The sequence below is a fragment of the Podarcis gaigeae genome, assembly GCF_964106915.1.
Source record: "Podarcis gaigeae genome assembly, chromosome: 2".
In the NCBI taxonomy this organism is placed as follows: domain Eukaryota; kingdom Metazoa; phylum Chordata; class Lepidosauria; order Squamata; family Lacertidae; genus Podarcis; species Podarcis gaigeae.
In genome coordinates, this window is record NC_139679.1 from 74534252 (window position 1) to 74561199 (window position 26948).

The following is a 26948-nucleotide window of genomic DNA, read 5'->3' on the forward strand; positions in this document are numbered from 1 at the left end:
AAATAAAGAAATAATAAGAGCTAAAACAAAATACAGACATTAGGTATTCAGATAACAAATGCAGCTAATTAGCAGGTTAAGATCACATCTTAAAAAGCAAACATTTTTTAAAAGTGTTGATCTAAAAACGAGAAGGGGCCTGGCAAATTGCGATGGGGAAACTACTGCCTAGTCTTGTAGCCAATGCTAGAAGCCTGTCTCTCAAGTGCCTCTCAGACTCTTGCAAAAGATGGGCAGAGTAGAGCTCCCCAGGTTGATCTTAAGCAGAGGGCAGACTCAGGCCATCTTTTCCAGCACCCTAGTTCTGCCTCTTGTTACTTCCCTGGTCTTATCTACTGATGTGCCTCTGTCGTTCACAGGATCCCAAGGGCCATCTCTGGAATCCACAAGCAACGGCCGGCATAATGCCTCCTCGCCCAAGCTTCCCAACACAGAGGAGCTCACTCGGCCGATCTCCCCCGACAGCCCCGAAATCATCAGCGAACTGCAACAGTATGCGGAGGCGGCTGCTGCCCGTGAGTCCAGACACAACTCCCCTAGCACTAACGCGGCACCCGGACACCCAGCCCGGAAAGACAACACAGCCCCATTAGCAGCTCGTGGAACTGAGCAGCAGCGAGCAGGGACTCGTGGTACAGCTCCCTCGTCCTCTTCAGCCCTGCCGGCCACCAGCCACCACGGTGACAACCACTCCGTGCTGGACTTAAGAGGCAACAAGCGCAAGTCCACGTCGCCTTCCGGCCCGGAGGAGCAGGCCCATCGGCAGCAGAAGAAGCGGCCGCTGCCCACAGCAGTCCAGCCATATGAAAGTGGGTACCCTGTCTCTGGTGGGTTCACCATGCCCTCTGTTCCCTTAAACCACAACCTAGCCCACCCATTTCCTCCCCAAGCAGGCAACTCCTTGTACATGAGCACAGGCTCCTCCTATTACCAGCTGCCTAGCTTGCTCTCAGACCCCCACCTGGTGTTTCCTGTGACTACTGACCCTCTGCTGACAGCCGGCACTGCTAGTTCCTCTGCTGCTACCTCAGCCACCGCCAGCGTCCCCTCTTTCATGTTAAACCCCTCCATGACGGGGATGCTCTCCAACTACTCGCTGCCCTTCACGCAGTCACTCCTGCCTGAGCCCAGGATGTTTGCTCCTTTTCCATCCCCAGTCTTGCCCAGCAGCCTTCCCAGGAGCATGGCGTCTGCCTATCCTGGCTTCATGTCCCCTCATTCAGGATATCCAGCTGGGAGCCTCCTTCGGTCCCAGGTGCCTCCGTTTGACACCCACGAGGTCTCTGAGGTGGGCTGCAGCTCCAACGAGGATGAGGACAAAGATGACGATGTAATAGAGATCACGGGGAAGTAAGGGGCCTAGTCTCTTGTTAGAGCTCAACTCGGCCGGCAGGCAAAAATAAATAAACAAAAAACAAAATCCTCACTGGACCTTTCTGGGGCCAAGGGTTTCCATCCAGGACACAGCAGAGGTGGAGGAGACTGGAAAGGAAGGTGGCGTTTTTAGTTGTCCGAGATCTGCATTGTATGGGGAACTGTATTGAATGGACACCCACCCAAGAGTGGGGAAGCAAGAGAGTTGCAGGAGGGAAGTAATACTGTAAACCATAGGAGTGCCTCCTTGACTTTCCCTCCTGCGCTCTGAGTTGTCCAAAAGGGAGACCTGCCATTACGTTTCAGTGCCCTTTGTTAGGCTGGAGACACTGGTTTGTTGTTTTCTCTCTCTCTCTCTGTCTGTGGAATAACTCTCAAACACGAACTGCCTTATCTGTGAAAGTTCAGTACCCCATAGTAAATAGGGGGTGAGTTTGTACCCTAGGAGACATGATGATGAATAGCATTGTTAATGGAGGGAGGGAGGCGGGTTTGGAAGGAGCAGGCAATATGTAATGTGTAGGTGGGAGGGTGTGGGTGGGGCAGGGTCTATGTGAAAACCAGTTTTGTCTTTCATCCATCTGAAAGCTGAAGACAGGTGAGTCTGGTGGTCTTCACCAGGCCCTCATCAGGTGGTATCGGGAGTAAGGGAGAAGCGGTGATGGGGTGCAGCTCTCCTGCTGCCTTCCCCATGAGATCCATTTGAAGGCAGGGACCTTTGTCGGCTCAGCTTCACACTGGCTTCTTCAGCAGGGTTGGGTTAGGACTTGTACCAGTCTTTTAGTGAGGTAGTGCTCAGTGGAGGAATTGCGAGGATTTTCCTACGTCCCTCTCTAGCTTTGTGTAGTGGTTACTCTCCCTCTGCCACCCCACCCACTACCGAGGAGCGAGTAGAAGAAAGCTTAGCAGTCAGGCTCCTGTTGACCACAGTAAGTCGAACGTCTTACGAAAGGGATGCGCTCGAGAACCTTGCTGCTGTCTGTGTTAATGGTTGACACTGATCCGACTGACCTTCTCCTTCTGCAGAACAGATTTGTTAATTTATTTAACGAAAACAAACTATTTATTTTGGGATTCTCTTTCCTTTTCTGCTTTTTCCTTGCTGTAAACAATGGCCTCTACTGAAAGCAGGATGGTCTGCATGGGGAAGAATTGGGGGTGGTGAATAAGCTGCTTGATCAAAGCAGAGGCAGTGTGCAGGACCAAGAGACAGCACCCCCCCCCCCAGTCTGCTTCCAACACTTGTTCAGCTGATAAAACATCTAACAGCCCCTGTATTCCTTGTCCCTCTGAACATGCAGCAACACTGCAGGTGGTTACTTCAGTGTCAGCTGGAACCCTGCTTGGTGTCTAGCATTCTCCCTTGTACTAAGTAACAGTTAAACATGCCCTCCACGTTTGTTGGAGAGGTTGGTTACGCAAGCAGGATCCCACCACTTATGTGGATTGTGAGTAAGAAAGTATTCAAGCCATTGGAGAGGCATGTCCTCTACACTGTGACTAGGCTCTGGTACATGCTTGCTCCGTTTATATGTTGCCACAAGGGTGTATAAGGAGAAGCTGTGAGCTCTAATAGCAGGCTTAATGAAGGGAGTGAGTTCCACGGTTTAGGCAGAAAGACCAGTGTCTGTCTTTCTGCTGGGGGGTGGGATACATATAACAGAGACAGTGGAATGGCACCCAGAGTCTCTCTTATAAAGTGGAACCAGGTACTCTCTTCAGGCTTTTAAAGAAGTGCCATTCCAGGGGAAAGAGGGCAAGCACTGCATGTCCATGGCAGGGAATGAACGAGAGGGTTGCCAGCCCCCTGTGCTAAGGAAGCCTTTTCAGGATAGTGGTAAATGAAACCCCATTCTCATCTTACCCTTGTTAGGTGGTTAAAACTGCCCCCTCATGTGGAAACCTCTCCATCCTACAGAATTTGAGAATTCAGCCTTTGTCCACACTATTTGAGGTCTGCCAAGACCTACAGTTCAAGAGGTAGTGGCTAGGTGATCCACATATTGGTTCTGAAAGCTCTCTCTGTATGTGTGTGTGTGCGCGCGCGCTTGTATGAACCGTAAAAAGCATGAAATGATGGGCTTCCTGTCTTTTCTCTGTTTATGGGACACTGTCTGTCAGACCTGACTTCACCATTCGTAGAAGCCTTAGATTTACAGTTAGCTATGCAAATTACTTTTAATTATTTTAAAATAAAAACATTAAAATAGTGCTTTCTTCTTTAACATATCCTAGGAGTTGAAAACCGAGGGGTTCTGAGCAAACTTCTGGACAACTTGTCTTTGGATGCACCATGGGAATAAAAAACAAACAAACACAACCCCCCCACAAAAATAACAAAGCAAATTAACTGATGGTGTCCATTCGCGTTTCTCCAAAGACTTGGCCATGGTACGTCTGTGAGTCATGCCCTTTTGTGATTTGTATGTGTCCACCTCATACAAAATATGATGACACTGATTGTACTGTAAACTCACTCAGCTGTCTTTTGCAACCCTCGATAAGTGGACTTGGGGACCGGATGGTAGGCAAGGTGGGTTCTTGCTTGAGCAGCAAGGTTTTAGAGCTGCTGAAGCCTAAGCCATTTTTGGAGAAGGATGTCATTACTTTAGGCTTCAGGCAGGCTCAGTCTTCAGTGTGTTGGTTTGGGGCAGCATAGCTAATGATAACCTGAGATATCTTGCCAGCTCCTGTCCTCATTTCAACTGAGTAACAAATTTTGACAGGACAGGCTGATACGCTCTGTCCATTACTTCAAACAGTGCTTCCTTCTGATTCTCTTGTTCCTTTTGAAGAATGTACAAAGGGCTCAGGAGGGGTCACTGGACTAGGCAGGTTTTTAGCTCATCCTCACTGTAATAGAGGGAATAGATACATCTGGGATTAAGTAAACTAGGCCTTGTAACCACCTTTTAAATAGGAATGGGAGGTAGCTATTAGCTGTAGAAAATGGTGTGTACACCTGTAATTTACTACTCTGGCCACTGGATGGCAGTGTTGCATCACATGGATTATTTAGGTTTTAAAATACCTTATTTTGAAAAACTGGCTTTTGTACTTGGTTAAGAAAGCTATAAAAATGTTACGTCTGTCTGTCTATGCACATCTCTCTCTCTCTCTCTCTCTCTCTCTCTCTCTCTCTCTCTTAACTAATCTTCTAATGTTAGCGGAATGCTTGAGAACGTATTTGCACGACTGACAAACTCCACTTCACCTCCCTGTCTCCCCTAATACCTTCTGTTAGACCAACCACTTTCTGTAACCTTTGGAGAGAAGTACTTTGTTGGGACAGATGCCTCTACTTCAGCAAGTGCCTGAGCTGGGTCTCTTTCCCACCTGTAGGGCGTTATACTGGTTTTGTCTCCAAGTGATTGAAACTTTCATTCCCCAGCGCTTGCTGAGAGAGAATTCCCTTGCCAACGGGAATGAAGTGAACACTCTTCCACTCTGCGTCCTTGTTGCTCCTAGAGGGCACAGTGCAGCCTCCTTCTCAAAATACTTCAAATGTCCCAGGTGTTCAGCGTCCCCTATGAAGCTGTGGCTTCCGACAACAGAGGGAAAGCTGCTGTGCCTTGTCTGTGAAGGGCAGAGAATGCTTGAGACAAGAGCTGGGTCAGAATGGCTTAGTGACTTAACCTAGCAGAATATCAGAAAGGTCCCTTCATTGATGCAGCTGTAATCCCCAGGAATGTAGTGTCCACTCAAAAGCAGCGTCTATAGTTTTGTGCTGTAGAGAGATCTCTGAATCCACCCACAGGACCTGGGCAGTCCCTGTCTCCCATATCTCCAATAACGTTTCTTTCTCTTGCTGGTTCTTGGTTGTGTTCCTGAGGCTAACCCTGGTTGACTCTGCTTGGCCCTGTGTGACTTGCACTGCAAAATTTCAGACAACAAAGGAATTGAGGAAGGAAACTTGGGGTGTTCAGTTTTTTACAGATGCTAATACAGACCCTAGGTGCATATCCCAGGAGCCTCTGCACTGTCCTTTTTAGGCCACATTGTTCATTGGAAGGTGATTTACATATACTGTAGCATTTCTTCAACAGCTTTAGAGCAACACTATTAAGTCTTGAGTGATACAGAATGGAACTTGACCCCTTTAATAAATGCTATGGGGAAAGAGGTGACCTTAAACTGTGATGTTTCCTGGACCTTGATGGTACACTCTCCATTTTGCTCCAGCTTCGGGCAGCCCACAATTTTAAACTGATCACGATTTTGTTTGGACACATACTGCCTGTGATGGATGGCTTTAAATTGTTGTGGGCATAGAACTGAGGGACTTAAACCACAACCATGGTAAGGGTTATATGTGTGTGTATATGCATGTATACTAATTTCTCGGTGCTGTCTCTTTGTCACACTTTCATATGACCAAGAGATGGAACTTGAATGGGATTTGTCAGGTGAGAGCAGACTTGATGTTCAATCACTTTGTTTGCAATAACACTAACCCATAGTTAAGAGGGATGAGGACAAAACACATCAGGCCTTGGGTTCGTGCACTTCCTTCTACTTTGGCACAGCCATAAGGACATTGGAAACTTCTGCTTCTGTATTAGATTAAACCACAGTTTCGGCATTATAAGTGAAAGGTAAACTAATTTACCTTAATTATGTTAGGAAAAGGCAACTTCTTAAACTGTGGTTTGAAGTTGACTTGTCTCAACAACTATGGTTTATTTGTCTTGAGTTTGATCTACAGGGAAAGCTGTAGTTAATTTGAAATGGAAGTGAAAGCAGGCATGCCAGGGGAATAACGTGAGCCCAAGGATCACCCAGTTGCATTGTCATTGCCCTGAAGCAGGGGTGGGGAACCCCTTTTTGTCTGCTAAGGGCCACATTCCCTCAGGAGTAATTTGTTGGGGGTCATATGCCAAACTTGGGTAGGCCAGAGCGAATGGGGGGTGAGGCCAGGGGAGCAACCAACTGCTCTTGCTAGAGGTATAAAGCAATAGCTGCCAGATGGCTCTTTTCATTCCATCTGTTTTGGCTCCCCTGCCCCCCCACTATCCCTTCCCTTCCCTCAGCCCACCAGAAATTAGGCTGAGGGCCCCAGGTTCACAACCCATACACTGAAATGTGGGTTAGTGTTGTGTTCAAAATAGCCCATTGGCTCCTATAGGACAAAGTTAAATGGGCTGCAATTTCAGGCAGAGTTTTGAGGAGACAAAATCTGACTGCATCCGCCAGGAGTCCCTGCAAATATATGGGCATCCTCTCTGCCTCTCTCACCATGACGGACATATTGCTAGTTGTAAAGAAAACCGGCTCATATTTTTTATCAGAATTAGGGGATCAAATGACAGCAGTGCAAATGGTCATGGGAAGATATGGCAAGTCAATAAAATTATACATGTATTTGTGCTGAAATCTTGTTTTAGCTACCATAGATGTACAGTTACTAAACTGGGGGGAAATTGTCTGTGGACCCACTAAACAGAGAAATTAAACATTGATAGATTAAAAATAATAACAAAACCTCTTGCATTCCCCCCCCTTTAACGTCAAAACCAGATTAAGTCAAGCCTGTTGATTTACAAGTGAAAGGCCGTTTAGTCTTTGTGGGAATGTCTGCTCCTGGTAACTCAAAACAAGAAAGCAGATTTCCAGGAGAGGTGGGAGGGTGCTGCCAGTTCAGGGAGGATCAGCAAAGAATGGGAGAAGCTAGCAGAGGAGGAGGGATCTTTTTTCTTCTTATTTTGCTCTGTATTGAAACAAGACCACTAACAGCTGCCCACAGCTGCATTGCTTCTTGGGGTTCCTATATTATTAGTTTCCCAGCTTGCGTTCTCTGTCCCTCCATTGAATCCATTTGTACAGGGGAGCTGAGTGAATCCAATGGTTTTCTTGGTTTGTTTCTGTTCCGCCTTTAGTTTGTGGCCTGTCTTTTGTGATTGGGGGGGTGGGGAAATGGCATTTCTGTAGCAGCGTCAGTTGGTCGGCTGGTTGCACGCATGGGTCATGTGCTTCCCTCATCTCTCTGTCCAATGGGATGCGCTTACCCGAGAACAGAGACATTGAACAATTTTGTTGTTTATATGATGTATTTATTTTTACTTGTGTTTCATGTCATTTTTTTAAAAAAATAATAAATTGTAAGTTGGTATAATGCCTATCAATTCTCTCTCTTTTTTAAAAAATAAACTTCAAACATTACAACAGTCCAATGATTTTGGTCTGGAATGAATTTGGTGTTTGTTTTCAAGCATAAATATACGCTGGCTGCCATATGGCTAAAATCAGTTGCTACCATGTCCCTTGAAAGCAGTGTGACTTGCTACATGTAACTAACTTGCTTCGTTGATTTTCAAGGTATGTAAATCATAATAACTAGGTTTAGCTGTATCAGGGCAGCTGTCTGTACAGCAGGTAGGTGATGGTTATTTGGTACCTGAAGGGGCAAAAGTTCATTTCGGTAATAAACAACACTTGGATCAGCCAAGCACTTTTCGACAGAAGTCTGAATGATGGGACAGCCTGCCTATCAAGAAGGTGGATATTTGCTTTCACCCAGTTTCAACCCAGTTTTTCTACTAAGGGGACTATCAGATTTTTGCACAGGGTGCCCCTTAAGTATTTGTTGAAACATGCTTTTACGCAAAAAAGCCTTGAGGCACAGTTGATATTTGTGATAGGCCTAAACCCCATAAGAATATCCAAACCACAAACTGTATTTGCTATAAGCTACAAATGCTGTTTTGTAGTGGGTTCTGGTGAGAATACACTTTACTATTACAAGGACCAGAAAGTTCAGGCCTCTCAGCCACTTCTTACATAAGGGATCTTCATATAGTTGCTTCTACTCTGCGTGTTTTCTTTAACACAAAAGCTTCAGCTGCTAAATAATTTACTATATGGGAGGGAAATGATGGTTTTTAAGACTTGCCTTCCCTGACACTCAGGAAGTCAAAGTGCTGTATCTCTGCAGTCATGGTGATGTAGCTGCCTACCTGGCAGATTTGGCCTACCTGGGGGTGGGAAGGTTAAGATCTAGCCAGCCCAGAAGTTCTCCACCCATCTTATACAATGGAGAGACCTGAACTGTGAATTCTCCTATTTACTGCTAGGATGGTCTGTTGTTAAATGCTCTGACAACCTAACATCTGTATTTCAGATGTCACTATGTCAGATACTAACTAGAGATTCCATATCACAACTTTCTCTTTCTGCTTCCCTCTTGATGGTTTCCAAGGATGATATCCAACTAAGTCATACTCAGAGTAGGCTCATTGCAATCCATGGGCTAAAGTAACTTTAACTCCATAGATTTCAATGGGTCTATTCTGAGTTTAGCAAACATGCACAGTTGTGCCTCCCCCACCCTACATGGCACAGAGGGATGCAGCTAAAGAGATTTTTTAGGGAAGCACTGGAATGGAGTTTGAAACCCAGTTCCAGGTCAATGGAAGCCAATTTTCACAAGTGCTTCAAGTGGCTCCATTTCTGGTTAGAAACTATCTGAAGCAGAACATATAACAATACTTCTATGTTTTTCTGTTCTGGATGGGAGTTGTTATTTAGTGCCAACCTGGGCACTTGATCCTTACTCATGAGGTGATACAGTTTTAGCCTAAGGCAGCTTGCACCCTGTTGGGAGACCCACACTGAGGCTGTACACTCACATCCCTACATGTGTGCCTGCCCAGCGAACCCTTTTTGCAGAACAGTTGAAGGTAATCAATCCTGTTTTCCACTACTGATGTAGGCACTGGTAGGTACTGCTAACCAGTTCCTGTTCTGCTATGTAAACTCAAAATGTGATAGGCTGAGGTGAAATTGAATATTTGGGAAGTTGTGACATTCAATGTGATGGTCCTCTACAAAATGCTGTCCATTTATTATATCTGTACATCCAATTACCCAGGGATTCCGTAGTTTCTTAACATCAACAATTCAATCAAAAGCTCCTCAATTTTGATGTCGTCATTGCATTATTTTACATTTTGGTTCAGTTTTTTTCTGGCAGATACTGTGAAAAGGGTTTCGGCCGACGGATCAGAAGGAGAGGTGAGTACAAGAGTGCCAAACATTGAGCACTGCAGTTATGTCCCAACAAAACCGGCCGTTAAATATCTAGTCATAATTGAGTCTGGTCTAATATGAAATGAAACTCCCACTTGAGCACTGTCTGTAACATTAATTATGTTTAATAGAAGCTGCTCGGTAATTACCTCAAAATTTGAAAATTGGTGTCTCTTTATTTAAAATGTTCCAGTGAGGGGCAATAGCTCAGTGGCTACATCTCATGCTTTGTATGCAGAAGTTCCCAGGTTCAGTCATTGGCTTCTCTGGGAAGGTTTGAGAAAGACCCGCACCTGAAACCCTGGGGAGCTGCTGTCCGTCATTGCAGATAATACTGAGCTAAATGGACAGATATCTTTACTCTGTGTAAGGTGGCTTTGTCTGTTGCTGAAGCAGATAAGGAGCTGGCACATGACCTGTCACCATGTAGAAATGCCAAAAATGCAGGGGGTCACCTCCCCCGCCCTCCCACTCACTTCATCTGCCCTTATCACAACCTGCAGTCTGGTGACCATGTTAATGCCAACATTTTTAATTTCAGTTAAATAGTCCTCTTTAGCTGTGTATTATCCATTCTTAAATGGGCAATGGAACCCAAGTTCTTTTGTGTGCAAAGCATTTTCTGCCCATGAGCTATAAAACCCCAACAAAAACCAGTTTAGAAAAAGGCCAGCAAGGACAGTGGCTGGATGTTAAAACAAGACATAGGGATGAGGCAGATCACTGCTAAATGGTTCTTGGCTAGAGCAGACCTCTGCTCACTGTCAGAAACAGAAGGCTGCATCACCTACATTTGCAAATATGTTTTAAGGCCTTAACGTTTATATGAGACAATTGCACACTTGCAGCTGGGTAGATACAGACAGCAGTGAGTGAGGTTGAGCTGCCTTTTCTTGTCATGAATACCCATTTGTCACTGCATGAAGGGTGAAGTGGCCCCAAGTCTTCGGGAAACACAACTCATCATTCAAGTGTATCACCCTGCCTAACACTGGCCAGGCATGGAAGGGCCCTGATTCTCACACTTTTGTATTTGATCATAACACAGCTCCCACCCCACCCAATTCCTAATTTTACCCCTGGGGTGTATATCACTTATCATAGATGGAGTTGCAAATACTCATCATGCAATTGGCAGGTGCATAAAAGGTCTCTCAGAAACTGTACCCCCAGTGTCTTTAATGGACACAATTTATTAGGAAAACAAAGTGAAGAGAACTACAAAATATGTGTTATATGATATGTAAAGAGCGTAAAGCTCTCTTGTCCAATCTTTACAGAGGAGTCGTATCACAAGGCAAACCAGGCTGGTCAGTCCATCCCGCATGACATAGGCTGGAAAAGGCGATCCCACTGCACTCCTCAGGCTGCCTTGTAGACACTTTGCACACTTTGCAAGTATATCCCTTCCTCTGGTAGCCAAGGGGAGGAAGAAGGCAAAAACCCAGAGCTTCAGCTTCAGAAAGGACTCACTGGCCTTTCTTGGCCTATGTAGTGAGTGGGATCTGGAGGCCGTAAATGCAGTGGATGTGTCTGCGAAGGGCTCTTGGCTGCAAAAGGTCTCCAGAGAGTGCCTGCTGAGTCCGTTTGGGTTCCTTGCATAACATTACGGGGGCGCAGGCTGCCGACGGACTCTGCCTCTCTTGCTTTCTAAAGGATGCTGCTGCCACTTTGGGCTCCATCCTTTCTGTCTCCGCCTTTTCCTCCGCTGGAGAGCATCGCAAAGCTCATCCAAATTAGTGCCAGGGGCACCCATGGCCCATGAGTACCCTTTGTAATGCAGCTGCAGCTCTGGCGCTGATGCAGGGATGGTGCCGTATGGGCCTCCTGCTTCTTCTGTGCTCTTGCTCCGCCTGGTGGTGAAAGCCTCCATGGCCTGGTGCCCAATGATGCGCAGGCTGTAGTAGGTGAGGGTTTGGGAGAAGGAGTGCTCCGTCCCTTGGCACTGGTAGATCCCAGCATCCTCCTGGGTCAACTGATTAATCAGCAGCCCTTGCTCTAGGATTGAAAAGCGGCCCATGCTCCCAATCTGCAAAGAAAGCAGACAATATCTGCTTGTTTAGCAGTCTGGCCAGAAGAAAGGCAGCTCTTAGCAATGCCGATGAGTAAGTGGTATATAAATAAATGTCTAAAATAAATTATTTAAACACATGCTTTCTCCTTCCCCTGCACAGCAATGAAATCCTTTGTTCCCATGGCTCCCCAGGGGCCAAAGAAACAACCCCACTACCACGTCTCCTTCCCCACTGCTATACCTCCTCTAGGACTGGTGCATTGCTGCGCTGCACAAGCCAACGGATAGCCGTCTGCGGGGAACGTGGAAGGCACTCAAGAAAAGTTGAGTTGTTCTGTACACCAAACACCACCTTTTCTTCAGCCATAGAGATTCCTGTGTGAAAAGGACAAAGATGGGGTTGGTTGACTAGAAGGAGAGGGGAACTGTCTTACCCTCTACACAAGCTTTTTGTGGAACACGCTCTCAGATGAAAGGTAAAGGTAAAGGTAAAGGTACCCCTGCCCGTACGGGCCAGTCTTGACAGACTCTGGGGTTGTGCGCCCATCTCACTTAAGAGGCCAGGGGCCAGCGCTGTCCGGAGACACTTCCGGGTCACGTGGCCAGCGTGACATCGCTGCATCTGGCGAGCCAGAGCTGCACACGGAAACGCCGTTTACCTTCCCGCTGGTAAGCGGTCCCTATTTATCTACTTGCACCCGGAGGTGCTTTCGAACTGCTAGGTTGGCAGGCGCTGGGACCGAGCAGCGGGAGCGCACCCCGCCGCAGGGATTCGAACTGCCGACCTTTCGATCGGCAAGTCCTAGGCGCTGAGGCTTTAACCCACAGCGCCACCTGCGTCCTCTCAGATGAAAAGCCTGTAGCAAAAAGGCAAGCAGTTCTCTCTACGCCTCCAAACCTTAACATGTCAGTCCCAGCACACCTACCCCCCGCCAGTTCTGTGGTCATTACTCTTAGAAATGGGTTTTTGGAAGAGCCATGCAGGTTCTCTAGAATGCAGTCCACCACCCTCCATCTCCTTTCTGTAGCTTTCCTGAGAGAAAGTGTTGTAGCTCAGTGGGCCAAGCAGATGATTTGCACATGCAGAGCCCCATGTTCAGTCCCTGGCATCTCCTGGTAGGGAAAGACCCTGGCCATGAAACCAGCAGAGGCACTGCCAATCACTATAAATCATGCAGAGTTAGACCAACAAACTGACTGCATAGTGCCGCTTCCTATATTTTATATATTGTACTAGTTGGTGCCATTATGCCTCTGTTAGGGAAAGCTATACCTGATTTACTTTCTGCAGTGTACAGTCGTATCTTGGAAGTCGAACAGCCTAGTTCTTGAATGTTTCGGCTCCTGACTGTTGCAGTTTTCAAACATTATTTTGGAAGCTGAATGTCCAACAGGGCTTCCGCGGCTTCCGATTGGCTGCAGCAGCTTCCTGCAGTCAACCAGAAGTTGCGCTTTGGTTTTCAAATGTTTTGGAAGTCAAAACGGACTTCTGGAAAGGATTCTGTTCAACTTCCAAGGTATGACTGTAAATACAAATAGAAGACTCAAAATGGCTACAGTCAGACAGCACAAGAACCCCTTTCCCCTTCACATAGCAGTTAGTTTTCTTCAAATGATTATTTAATTTTCTGAAGCACAGAGATAAACAACTACTTTAAAAAAAATCAAAATAAAAGTGGAAACTCAAGACTATTTCAAATATTAAATAAATAACACATGGGTGTTTTAAATACATAATGCCAGATACACACACACACACACACACACACATGTCTTATGTATTCCCAAAGTTACATACTAAAACTGTCGTTTTGATGACAGTTTACAGTGACTTAAAAGTAGGTTTTCAAAGAGCACTTGCAGGGCATTTATAAGTTGGATAACACTATATTATACCCACCTGGATAAACCAAAGTCTCTGTGAGCTCTGTGCTTGAATTAGCCCTCATTATAATGACTTGCTCAGAAACTCAACAAATATCTCGCCTCTTCCATTAGTGAGTTATGGTATATGAAAAGAGCCTTCCCACATGTATAGAGGATTAGATATTTGCAGTATCAACAACTTCTTGACTGTTGGTATTCAGCATTCCTGGGATCTTGTAAGTTATGTAGTATTCATGACTGGCGAATGCTTCCAGACTCAGAATTCTAAATACTGGTGAAGGCCATTTGCAAAACCTCATGAGACCTCTTGTTCTTTTCCTGAGTTCTGTGTGCAGTAGCATTCAACACCGGCCCCTTGGTATTGTGGGAAGTGATAAACAGGGTCATTGCCCCTTGTGTTGGGCAAAATACTATCTTTTTAGCAGACTGAGCACTAATTAGTTGCTCCCTGAACCCTGTGGGACTGTCTTGATTTATTCAGCAGTTCTTTGCATTCATTCCCCCCGCCCTCAGCAACAATCTGTGTTGGCTATAGTACACAATACTGTGCACATCTTGTACATGCAGACCTCATGGCTACGATATCCAACCGCACGTTTCTACCTTCTCAACCCCCTGCTTTGTGCAACTTCTTGTCTGATGAAGAGTTCTAGAGAACTGGGCAGCTTTCCACGTTTTGGAGGCATTTTGACTGGTCCTTGCAAAGGATTTGCCTGAATGTGGATTCCAAGTTTTATCTTGTGGACAAGCACAGCTACCATGTGCTTTGTAAAGCCCCAGTCCCCCTACCCACTATTTGTGCTGGGGACTTGAACTTAACATTTAATGTTTAAGCTCTGGTAATCATTAAATGCTTTCCTGCAAGGAAGTTGAAGACGTTTATTACCTTCTCAAAAGAGTTGACTAATTGTTCAATGGCCTCTTCCCCCTCAGAAGTTAAGAGGAGGAGGTGGTGAAGTGCCTTCGTGCAGTTTAGCTGGAGGGTGTATGTGCTCTCCTGAGTTTAAACACCTGTATAAACAGTGGGGTTGTATGTCTCCTCCACAGTTAATATCAATTGGCTTAGATCCTAAGACCCACCAGCTGAGTTCAGCTTGCCAAATGGGGATATCTCACCTTCTTACCATTGAAGCACTGCCTGTCTCTGCCTCAGAGCTGCTCTTGATGGTCAGGAGCCCCTTGAAATGTGTTTACACCAACAGGATGGCCACAACTGGAGAAGGAAGCAGATAACCTCCCCCCTTCAATTTTCACTGGGGCTCTGCTACAAACTTTGCTCTTAACTACAGCAAATACAGTCTCTGACAGTTGCATATGGTCATAACCACAGTTACACATAGTTGCTCTTGGGAATCACTGATCAAGGAGGTTTTTTTTGTTTTTTTGCGTTTTGCACTAAATCATAGAATCAAAGAATCTTAGAGTTGGAGGGGACCCAAGGGTCATCTAGTCCAACCCTCTGCAATGCAGGAATCTCACCTAAAGCATCTATGACAAGGGGCCATCCAACCTCTGCTTAAAAACCTCCAAGAAAGGAGAGTCCACCACCTCTTGTGGGAGTCTGTTCCACTGCTGAACAGCTCTTACTGTCAGAAAGTCCTTCCTGGTGTTTAATTGAAATCTCCTTTCTTGAAACTTGAAGCCATTGGTTCATGACCTACCCGCAACAGCAGGAGAAAACAAGCATGCTTCCTCTTCTATGTGACAGCCCTTAAGATATTTGAATATGACTATCACATCTCCTCTCAGCCCCCTCTTTTCCAGACTCAACATACCCAGCTCCTTCAAGTGCTCCTCCTAAGGCTTACTTTCCAGACCCTAGATCATCTTGCTTGCCCTCCTCTGCACATGTTCCAGCTTGTCAACATCCTTCTTGAATTGTGGTGCCCAGAATTGGACACAGTATTCCAAGTGTGGTCTGACCAAGGCAGAATAGAGTGGTACTATTACTTCCCTTGATCTAGACACTATACTTCTGTTGATGCAGCCTTTGCTGCTGCATCACACTATTGATTCACATAGGAGCCAACTCCCAGGGGCCATGGGTCTTTGGCCCCCACAAATTTGATTGGCATTCTCATTCAAATGGTGTGTGTGCTCCATCATGTGAACAATTATGTGGAGTGGGGGTTAACAGGGCCCCCACAATATTTTATTCAAGTTGGCACCCCTGTTGACTCATGTTAAGCTTGTGGTCCACCAAGACCCCTAGATCCTTTTCACATTTACTGCTAGTAAGCCAGGTGCCCCCCAGCCTACATATGTGCATCTGGTTCTTCCAGCCTAAGTGTAGAACCTTACATTTGTCCCTAGTGAAATTCATTTTGTTAGCTTGCGCCCAGTTCTCCAATCTGTTAAGATCATTTTGAATTCTGATTCTGTCTTTTGTGGCATTAGCTACCCCTCCCAGTTTGGTGTCATCTGCAAATTTGATGAGCAAATACAGAAATTGTTAATATAGTAGGAAGAAGTAATCCCACTGCAAACTTCCAGTGTGTTGTGTATGCGTTTTGTTTCAGATACTAGGTACCACTTTGAATTTCATTTGAAATATTTATTTTAACTACTATCCAGCTACTACTTGGGAAAAGAAAATGTAAAGGTGATGGCATTGTATGTATGGGTTTAGAGAAACTTATTTCCCTTCTGAGAGTGCAAAACAGAGGGAGTTACTTATCTGCAGTTTTTGCAGGTGGGTAATTTAGAGTGAAGCATTAGCCAAGTCCAAAGTGGAAGTCACTACAATGGAAGTGTGCAATGATAGATGTGTTACTTTACACCTACAGAGGCTAAGAGTAAGGGCCTGTATTAAAGGTGCAGGATAAGGATCCCTTGCAAAGTAACATGAATCCCGTATGTTGGAGCCTGCACAAACCAGAACCAAATGTTGGGTTTACATTAACGTCTGTGTCTAAATCCAGAGCTGACAGTGTTTATGGAAACTCAGGTGAGCACCTCAATATGTCCAGCTTTTGAGCAGCTGTGGCTAAATTAATCACTAATGGCTCCTGACAGCAGCAAAACTCAATGTAAATCAACATGGCACTTTGAATGAGATGAGTGCCACTTCCCAGGTGGTCTTTCTTGGGCTCTGTGTTTAAACCACCTCCACTTAAGCATGTGTTTTGTGGGTAAATCACCCTGGCAGCACTGAGAGTGATCAGGAGGAGGCTGCATAAACTTTTGGCAAGAACTAAGGCTGAGGTACACTAAAGCCTGCTTTGGCGCAAGGGATGCTGTTGTTTTTTACATTTCCCCCAAGACTGAACAGTGGTGGGCTCTTGCTGCTTGGTGTGGCCTTAGCAGCTCATTGGTGTGCCCAGTAGAGTGCCCTTTGACTCACCTTTTGCAGTGTCCTGGCACTGGCTGATCGGATTGGCCTCCAGCAAATTTTGGCACTGGGCTCGCCTGCAAGGAAGACAGTTAGTGCATATGCTTAGCCAGGTTTCAGAGATGTTCAGGAACATCTGGATTCTCTTAAGAGACTGATGGGCTTGGCCTAACAGGCAGTGCATGCGAAAATGACATGTAGGGATAGTATGGCTCGGGAATGGAGTGGTGGCGGCCCCAGTTCTTCAGTCTTAATCTCTAGTTGTTTTTGTGTTGCTTTGCCCAGGAGGCAGTGCATCTTCACCATTCCTTCTCCATTCCAGCAAGGTGAAGTGCTGAGCATGTCGCCTTATATAGTAAGGATAGCTAACCAGTGGCCCTCCAGAAGTTGGTAGACTCTAACTCCCATCATTTCTGACTATTTCTGTGCTGGCTGGGGCTGATTGGATCTGGAGTGTCACAGGTGCTCTATTTCTGCATTCCCCCCCCCCCCGTGCACCTTTTTCCTACAGTGATCTGATGACCATCTGGCAAAGAAAAGATACATAACTTTCCCACAGAATGGCTCAAGCTAATGGCCAGTGTTCTACTTTCCCAACAGCCAGAAGGTGCCTAGGCAAGAAAGTGGCTGGGATTGGAGCCCTATGTAGAATGAAGTAAGGGACCTAAGCTTGGATGCTGGTTGGGTTAGGAAGGTTGGGATTTACAGACAGTCCAATTTAAATGTTTGATGCTCAAGTCATATGATCTAAAGAGAACTCCAGACAGGTCATCCAGTATACACAGCCATAGCACATGCTCATGTTTAGATGGTGATCCCCATCCCAACTATGCCAACTAAAGTGTACTAGGAAGTGTATGGAGGACAGAGAGGGCACGCTAAAGAAGGGAGAGAAGGACAAAGTGGGAACTCACCTTTTTTTGGTGAGCAAGTAGGGCCTGCAGGACCTGCCATCCCAGGTGCAGTAGGGATCTCTAGCCAGGCAGCATTCTGTGCAGGTTTTGCCATAGTGTTCACAGCGATACAGGGAGAGCCGGACCAGGTCATTTGTAGTGCTCACAAACACCTCCTGCTGCTCACAGAACCAAGAATAGAAAGAGGCATCAACTTTTGTTTCCCTTTCCATTAAGTCATGAAAGCTGACAGACTCCCATGAGTATGGGGACACAAACATCTTATGGGAGCAGGAAGGAAGATTCAAAATCATAACATATTTAGTAAATGTTGAGAGAAGCCTGCCCTGAAGTACGTACTCTGGAGCAGCCTTCTGTAACCTGGTGCCCTCCAGATGTTTTGTGCTATCTTCTATTCCTTGGCCATTGGCCATGCATGCTGGGGCTGATGGGAACTGTAGTCCAAACACCAGGTTGCGGAAGGCTGTCCTATAGAAAAATGCTACTGGTAGATTAACAAATACAGACTTACTCTCTTAGGAGAAAACTGCATGTCTAAGATGGCTGAAGACATCTACAAGAAAGAGAGGACAGGAGAAGTTTGAACAAGCACAGCAAACTTCTATTCTGAATTCAGTATTAGCATCCCCAAAATTCCACCCCAGCTATAGACTGGCGTGTTCATAAACTAAGCCTGCTGTCTTCCTGACATTCTTGTATGCTACTAAAAAATCTAAGAAGAGCAACCCTACTGGATCAGGCCAGAGGCCAATCTAATCCAGCATTCTGTCCTCACAGTGGCCAACCAGATGCTTACAGGAAACCACCAAGCAGGACTTGAGTGCAACCACGCTCTCGTCCCAATTGTGATTTGCATCAAACTGGCATTCAGAAGGTTGAGTTCAGAAAAGTAGCAGGCTAATTTGTTCTCCATTGTTTTACACTTTGCCAGCACAAAAACAGTCTTCACCCTCCAGATATGTTGTGTGCTTGGGCCTTTCTTGCCCCCTGTGTGTTTACTTCCCATTTCTCCACTGCCCTGTAACACTCCAGTTAAATGCAGAGCAAATAGAATTCTAGGTTGATGCACCAAAAGTAAGAAGCTGCTGTAGGCTCTCAAGAGACAGCCAAGCCCTAGGACAGTTGATTAAGGAGCTGGGAAATGCACAGGTGCCATCAACCCCAGTCAGCATAGCTAACGGTCAGAAATTATGGGACCTGTAGCCCAACAACACCCAGAGGGCATCGTGTTGGCTGCTTCTGTAGTATACGTTGCAAGGAAGGGACGCTAGATCTATGCCTTCCATTTTCATCAGCAGTCATGTATCTTATGATCATTATTTTTAAAAATGTATATTCCATCTTTCTATATGCAGGCCATAACCTTTAGTTCAAAGTCATCCATTCAAGGTCAAGTGAAGTCAATACTGAAGGGAAAAATCAACTTTCTTGGCTTCCAGGGAAAACTGCCAGGAGTTGGCTACTGCGCTATTTCGACCTTTTTCAAGCTTGATGCCTTCCAGATATTTTGAAGTACAACTCTCATCAGCCCCAGCCAGATGTGCTGAAGGGGAGCCAAAGAAGTTTTATCTCAATAAGCTGTGCTCTCTGGGACTGATGGGCAAAGGAATCCAAATATACCTTGAAGGCACCAGGATGGTAAAAGGTGCTCTGCACCAAGATTCCAATTAGAAAAGGAAAGCACAACATCCTGAATGTTGATTGGTGCAACCACCATTCCCCACAATAGACAAAGTCTCTAATTTCAATTAGCAAAAATTCATCATAAGTTACGTCTGGCAACATGGCACTTTCTTGGTGGATCCATAAACAAGAAGGCTTTTACGGATCAATGAGATTTCCACAGTACCTTTGAAACACTGATCTCTTCCAAGCTAATTTCCTGAGGGTCTTGGCCTCCTATGCCAGCAATCCCCACTTTTAGTACTTTGCCATCATCTGCAGAATAAGATGTAAGAACATATCACGGGGTAACTACACCAGTTCTTGCTGCACGGAATTGGTTAGGTCAAAGTTAGTCAAAGCATTTTATTTGAGCAAGTCCAGTAAACTATCTCTGAAAGAAGCCAGTGTTGGATACCCCAAGGTATGAAGAACAGGATGTTAGAAATGATGCACCCATTGTTCCTGTATTACTCTCAGCATGCAGCAGAGGCTTCAGAACACCATGAGTGCTACACAGCTTTGCATGCAGAAGGTCCAAGCTTCTAATGCTACAATTCCACAATTCTATTAATCCCTGGCATCTCCTGTCAAGGCTTGGAATGTCCTCTGACTGAAGCCCTGGAGAGCTGCTGTCAATCAGTGTAAACAATACTGAATTAGATGCTTTGGTAATATGTGATACATGATTAATAAATAATAATAGTTTTTCAATGCACAACACTGCTGAACACTGACGATATCCCACAACTTTCTTCCATAATCTTTTGTATGGAAGATTTTCATATGGAAGGTATTCCATAGCAATAATAATGTGTTATTTCTATACAATTTTTTTGGCTGTGATAAGTCTTTCTTGGGATATCATGATCAGATTAGTTGCATGCTGTGCTAAAGATGTGGACTCATCAAGCATATTTATATAGAGCTATTATGATATTTTCTTTGTTATATTTCATCTCTTTGCTAATAATTTCTAGCATTGTTTTGATAGCTGCAATGTAGCAAGCTGATGTTTTCAGTGATCCCTATCCAAAATGACAGCCTGTAGTTTCTGGAATCCTACTTTACATTTTTATATTTGTTTAAAATGTGCATCTTTCAATACTTCGTAGAGAATCAGATTTTTACTGGTAGGCAGTGCTTTTTTCTGGGGATACTCAAGGGTACACAGTACCGGCACCGTTTTCCCCTCCTATAAGAAAGCACTGCTAGTAGGAAAATTATGCTTCAATTAGCAATCAGAAGGGTCACTTCTTATTTCAGATTATACTCATGTTAATAAATAAAAACACTGACAAAAACTGCAACAAGGCTTTGCAATAAATAGAATGGCAGTGTACCAAGAATGCCCACTCATGGGCTGGTGCCAGCCAGTACTGGCGCACTGCTCTTTCCCCTTAAAGAGCAGAAAGAGATCAGCATGACATGGGTGGGGAGGGGTGAAATGGATCTTCCTCCTCATCCATCACCTCCTTCCTACATTTGCTTCTCTCCAGCTATGTTTCTCCAAGTGGGGATCTACAATAGGAAGCAACCCTCATGGGGAGAAAAATGGTGAGGGAAAGAGGTTCAAGGCCACAAACACAGGCAGTGGAAAGAAGTGGCTTCCATCACCACAATCCTATCCTGTAGTATCCATTTAAAAATTCCCCTCTCCAGGCCCTGCTGTTTTGTAGACATTTTGCATGATTTGGGTTGAATCATGCCACCATATCTAATTGCACCCTAAGTCTCAAGTGGACAAATAATTGTAATGTAACAGTTAGCAAAAACTCTCACTTTCAGTTTCTTGTTAGGCCATTCTAAAACTCTTCTTTGCTCTGAAGTCAATCCATCCAATTTGATGGCTATACTTCCAACAAGTTGCTTAGGATGTTTAGGATCACAACCTTGAAGCTCTTTAGCCTGGTACCTCAAATCCTTCCCTCTCAACCTCTGGAGCTCCTATCTGATCTAATGCAGTATCTACTGAGGTGAGATTCTTAGGGACGGGCAGTTCTTTGTTAACAGCTTTCCAGAATAACATCAGGGACCATTTCAAAATATAAAGTTGTCAGATTATCTTAAAGCATTTTGACTGGGCAAACTCCTAAATTACTGTGACAACCTCTCTTCCTTCATCATGACATCATGACGTTTGGGCACTACCATCCCTCGCCTTCCTTTGCCTGCTGAGCTGGAAAGGACACATGAAGGGCCCATGGAAAAAAGACCACTGTGATGTAGTGTGTCACAAAGAGAGGTGGACATCTTTAGCTAGCATCCTCTACCTGTTCCAAGGAAGAGGACATCAACAGGTCCAGCCTCTGTCTCCACTCTGTCCACCAGCATCTGCTTGATCTGGAAGGCTACATTGGCTCTCATCAGAACAGGCTTCCAGTGGAGTGGATAGACAGGGTCCCACATCAGATGGTGGGTGCGCATGAAGCCAATCACTTCATCAGGGAAATCCTTTGTTGACTGGAGGAGTGGGTCATATGTTTCACTGGGACACTGGCAGAGAAAGAATGAGGACATAAAAAGAGGGAAAGGATACAAGACAGTACAGGATTCAAGTTCCACAATAAGTAGCCTTCTTGTTCTGTAGCAGCAAAATAAGGAAAGCAATGGGGGTACCTTAGAGCCTACCAATATGTGGCTGTCTCCTAGTTCTTTCCAACCTCCCTATTTATGGGCTGGCAAAAAAGTCTTCGTGACAATTCATCAGCATTTTAGTACAAATTTATACTAACGTTCCTATGCAATTTTCCTACTTTACATCTTTTTGCAAAGCAACTTTCCCTAACTAACAATGCATTTGTGTATGTCATTTTCACTACTATAGGAATTCTAAGCACACTTTGCAAAATGTGGAAAACTGCAAGTGCTGAAGGAAGGCTGTTTTGTTTTTATTGTTCCAGAAAGTGCAAGTTAGTTAGGCTCACCTTTAAATGCAAACTGAATCAGATTCTGAACTCCCCATCCCCAACTGAATTTTTTGTGTTTTAAAGACGTACCGTTCCAGGGCGGGGGTAGGGGATCCGTCCCCTGAATTCCACCCACTGATAGTCCAAGCCTTCCTTATGTGCAAAGGGTCCATTGAAAGCAGCCCGAATGGCTGCCAAAGAGTAAACACACACAGCAGAACCACTAAAAATGCCACTGGGAAAGAAGAGGGGGGAAAGGTAACTGGCAAATCCTAGAATCATACTCTACTGATGCTGTGGCTATATGATACGTGCATTGTGCGCACCTGAAAAACTGTTACGTTGAAAGGTTTCTGCTTTAGAAAATAGGCACTTTATTCAAGGATTTGGAGGACCTCAGGTTCCCTACCTCTGCATTAAATCATCACAGAAAGGTCTATCTTTAAATAATTAGTTTCCCTTCAAATGATGTTCTTTTAACACTTCCTGCATTCCAGCATTGATTCAGAGAAGCACTTTGTTCTCACTAACTGTCCTCCATGTTGATCTTTGCTTTGTGGAGTGTTGTGTTTCGTAATGGAATACTGCACAAAAACCCATCCCACCTCCCCCAGGTCTATGAGTGGCTTAGCACAAGGTGCACTACATTTTGCAAGTATTTGGACTTGGGGAGAGCAATTGTCTGGTAGTGCCTTTTCATGCCTCCAATTCAGAGCCAAGGAAACTCATTGCATAAGGTATCTGTGCACAAGCACTGTGTTTAAATGATATGTTAGCCTTTCTCAATGCTGAAGTAAACCTGGTGCTTGCACAAACAATGAGTCAATTTCCTGATGTGGGTTGTTCATCATAACACTCACCTTGACACTGTGAAGAGGCCATAAACGAGAGGGTTCTGTGCATTACGCGTGTGAAGGAGGAATACATCCTCTGGAAAGAAACATTGGGGCGGGAAACACATGAGATGAGATGAGGAGGTCTGTGGTTGGCTGCTAGAACCATCTTGAAGACTGAACACAAGGGAGAGCTCTAATCGTAACAATGCCTCCATTCTTATGGCAATTGCAGCTTCAGCTCCAAAAACCCTAACACCACCTAGGCAGGTACTTCAGCAGCTGTTAAGACAGAGTCGGGGGGAACTGGTGGGCAGAACACATCAAATCCTGCTGTATTAGTTATGACCAGAATGGTGTATCCTCTGCACTAGAAAAATTAAAATTCTGTGCCAAGAGTCTTAGCCCAAGATAAGTTGAATTCTATACCCTGGATAAACTAGAAACTAGTGTGTCTTCCCAAACTATTTTGCTTAAAGGGGAATGCATGCATACCTACACACAACTATTAAATGGTAGATAATCAGAAAATAAAGCATCAATTATAAACTGTGCTATGTCTTGTATTAAATAATAAGGGTATGGGTTGGGTAGTGACTGTGGTGTGCTTTGTTTTTGCTGTTGAAAATAGGGTATCATCAACTGAGTACTTAATGTCTGGTAAAATATTGTTGTGTATTAATGAACCCTCAGTGCTCTTGCAGCAGTGGCCACATTTCCCATTTCTGATTTCTGATCACAGTGGACTGCACATTGGAAAAGAGTCCCTCCCCAGAAAGAAGTACAATCACAAGTATTGGTCTGCTCACCTCAGAGTGAAAAGTGCAGGTTTGGTGGAAAAGAGCTTTCAAATTAAGCATGTGTGGATTAAGAAATAATGTCCTCACCCCAATACATATGATGATGGCCATCCAACCATTGAGAAAGTAAAATGGAGGAACTTCCTTCCCACAGATTCACCCACTCACTCAAGCAAGGTTCAAGGTAGGGCAGAGAGGAAGACATGGAAAAACAATGCTGAACCAGTACTGCAGGATGCAAGTCACTCCCACCAATAATAGTAATCACTGATTACCAGAGGAAAGAATGAGAGAACGCAAAGCAAACTTACCCAGCTGATCAAAGTGCGTTTCGGTGCCCTGCAGACCTGGAATGGAGCAAACCAGCCGGGCTTTTAGGAATGTGCTCCAACGATTGATGAGGCTGTGCTTCCCACCAACATCATTCTGCCAGCCACAAAGAGGAGCCAGTCAGGACTATAATCTCATCCATTTATGGAAAGCTTATGTCCCTATCCCAAGCTGGAATCAACCCTATCATGGTCACACAACTGGCGTGTCTTAAAACTTCGGATGATTAGAATTGCCCAGCCCTTCTGGCAGAAGTGGAACACCCAAAGGGCCATTTCCCCCTACTTCAATGCAGAAGGAAATCCTATGGAGTCCCAAGTCAACATGGGATTGCAACCGTAACCTGGCTGCAACCTCAGGCTGGTTCTCAATGCACACCTTCTGATTTCAAGGTGGTTGTTCTGCCTGATGAAAAGAATGCTTATCAGATGAGTACCATGTTCCAAGACACAGGGAGAAGGAAAATTATCCACATTGGAAGCTGCAGAACAGGGATGGGAAGCCTCTGGCTCTCCAGACTACAACTTCCACCATCCCTGACCATTGACTATACTGCCTGGGGCTGATGTGAGTTGGAGTCTTCATCAAGCACAAACTCTGTATGCAAAATGAAAGTATATTGCACACTAAATATCTCAAAGCAATGTGTACTATAACACAAAATAATACAAAGTCAAAGAATATATGTACCAGACTCAAATCAATATTTGAGATATATATGCAATCTTACAAATTCGATGTTACCAAGTTCAAGAGTGAGTTGTGTGAGTTGGAGTCCATCAACATCTAGAAATCCAGAGGTTCCCAACTCCCATCATAAGAGGAGGAACAAAAGATTTTATGTACCCAGCATCTGGGTACCAGTGTCACTCTGAGAAGGATTCACATTCAGACAAAAAGCAGGTCATCCCACTGGGGTGGGGAGGTAGCGCTCAGTATCCCTTTCTGGCCTGTTAAAAGCATGATCATAATGGCAAACACTAAATATTCAAACCAGCAAGCAATGGTTCCTATAGGCTGAGCTGATTCTTTGAATCACAGCTGGGTTGTCCAGTTGACTCCCCTCACTGACCTTGCAGACCCGTGCCACCCGGGTATAGATGCGCCTTCTCTCCCACTGTCCAGCTTCCACTGCAGTCTCCCGGAAAAAGAAGTACACCTTATCATCATCATGGTTGTAGGTGTCGGGAATAGCATAGGCACCAATAAACACAGGCTCTGCAAGGAGGGAAATTCAGTTAAAAGTCAAAGGATCACATAATTTTAGAGTTGGAAGGGATTCCAAGGTCACCCCTGCAATGCAAAAATCAAGGAGTCACAGCTACAATTCAGTTAAAAATTGCTGACATAACAATATATATACCTGTATATGTATGAATAAATGATTTTTAAAAATCGAGGTAACAATAAAAGAGGATAACTACGGTTGCAAAAAAAATTCAAAAGGACAAAAGAAAACTCATAATTATGAAAATTGTGGGCTACCTGTCCTTTTTTTGCCAGCTGAGGCAGGAAGGTGTTGCTACCCTGGCTGCTGCCCTGCTGCTGAAGCCCCCCTTTCCAGGGTAGCATGGCTATAGGAGCGGAGGCTTCTGGTGATATCTTGCCCCACATTTTTATGTCCCACACATTCCTCCACAATCCCTCTGAATGTAGAGTGGCTCAGGGAAACATTTCTACCCATCTCCTGTTCTCTGGTCAATCAGTTCTCTGCACTACTCAGTCAATCTCAGTCCAGAAGTATCACTATCACCAAGAGGTCCCACCCATTTCTCTCCAGGCAGAAAAAACTATTGAGTTAATTTGTGTGCCAATGTAATTCTGTTCATCCATTTTGGATTTTGTTGTTTAAAGACTGAGTTTAATATACAAAACAGACCTACAACCTTTCCCTCAACTTGCTTTGCTTGGAAAGAAGGACATGTCTGCTTCACCAATTGCACATAAAGAACTTTTAATATTCCTCCACATGCATGGAAATGACCATGCAATGGGCATGGACAGTAGCCCTGGCTGAAAAGCTGACGTGCCAAATTCATGCTACCAAAGGGAATTCTAACCCCCATCCTTTCTATAATGTATGGCAACTGTTTTCATTATTATATGGGCCAAGAAGAATATGTTTATAACTCCCTGAGATCTCATGGTAATACATGTAAATATTTTTTGGAGTGAACTAAGAATTTGGTTTGATATTTTTAGGCGATGGGGTTGAAGTGTTGTGAGTTATCCTCCCTTCTGTTATGATGGCAACACAGTCACATTAGCTGGTTTAGGTTCCACATGCTTGCTGTATCACTCTGTAGGTGAAGAGCTACATGCACAATAATGGCAGACTTGTTGGCTAACAGAGATCATATTCTCAGCAGCTGCTTCTGCCATCACCCACTTACCATTTAACCAGTAATCCTGGTTCTGTTCTGTCCGGATGTAGTTCTGGTCAACCCTGTCAAGCTGTGTACGGAAAAAAGCAGCACTGCTGCCCATGAAGTCAACAGAAGTGCCTGAATAAAACTCCCCATCTGTCAAATCCAAAAAAGAAAAAATATATATTGGCAGAAAACCTACATTCCAGATCTCTAAGGAAGTTTATTTCGCTTCATGCCTACACTCTGCACATTTTAATAATATTGGGCTAACAATTTATGTATGATTGCTCAGTGACGCCGCCTCAGTGTTCAACAAATAGAAAAGTCCTCACTCAGTATGGAGATGCATTAATGGGAAAGAGGATTAATATATCAGAGACAGGCGTGCCCAAGAACGTTTTGCTGTTGTAGGCAAAATGCCCTGCTGATGCTCTGCCAACACTGCTCCCAACAGATTTGGACCTCCTCCCTGCCCTTGCCACAGTGCCCGCACTGCTGCC

The 26948-nt window shown here is 44.8% G+C and overlaps 2 protein-coding genes across 13 annotated transcripts in view; one reads left to right on the plus strand and one right to left on the minus strand.

Moving 5' to 3' along the window:
• RAD54L2 (RAD54 like 2) overlaps positions 1-7496 on the plus strand; it is a 74868-nt gene extending 67372 nt beyond the window's left edge. For 5 of the 8 annotated variants that reach the window (XM_083726490.1, XM_083726489.1, XM_083726493.1 and 2 more), the window contains one exon: positions 360-7496. In XM_083726490.1, coding sequence (XP_083582616.1) covers positions 360-1354 — 995 coding nt within the window. In that variant the 3' untranslated portion in view covers positions 1355-7496. The remainder of the gene's footprint in view (positions 1-359) is intronic. The other 3 variants (XM_083726494.1, XM_083726496.1, XM_083726495.1) reach the window with 2 other exon arrangements.
• A 3080-nt stretch (positions 7497-10576) lies between these two features.
• Positions 10577-26948, minus strand: part of LOC310838792 (semaphorin-3D-like) — a 51685-nt gene continuing 35313 nt past the window's right edge. For all 5 annotated transcript variants that reach the window (XM_083726531.1, XM_083726532.1, XM_083726530.1 and 2 more), the window contains 12 exons: positions 26473-26601; positions 25152-25297; positions 24061-24175; positions 22977-23046; positions 22207-22351; positions 21481-21703; positions 19395-19483; positions 18057-18098; positions 17546-17703; positions 16644-16708; positions 11655-11788; positions 10577-11428 (listed from right to left, as the gene is read on the minus strand). In XM_083726531.1, the coding sequence (XP_083582657.1) occupies positions 11006-11428; positions 11655-11788; positions 16644-16708; positions 17546-17703; positions 18057-18098; positions 19395-19483; positions 21481-21703; positions 22207-22351; positions 22977-23046; positions 24061-24175; positions 25152-25297; positions 26473-26601 (1739 nt within the window). In that variant the 3' untranslated portion in view covers positions 10577-11005. The remainder of the gene's footprint in view (positions 11429-11654; positions 11789-16643; positions 16709-17545; positions 17704-18056; positions 18099-19394; positions 19484-21480; positions 21704-22206; positions 22352-22976; positions 23047-24060; positions 24176-25151; positions 25298-26472; positions 26602-26948) is intronic.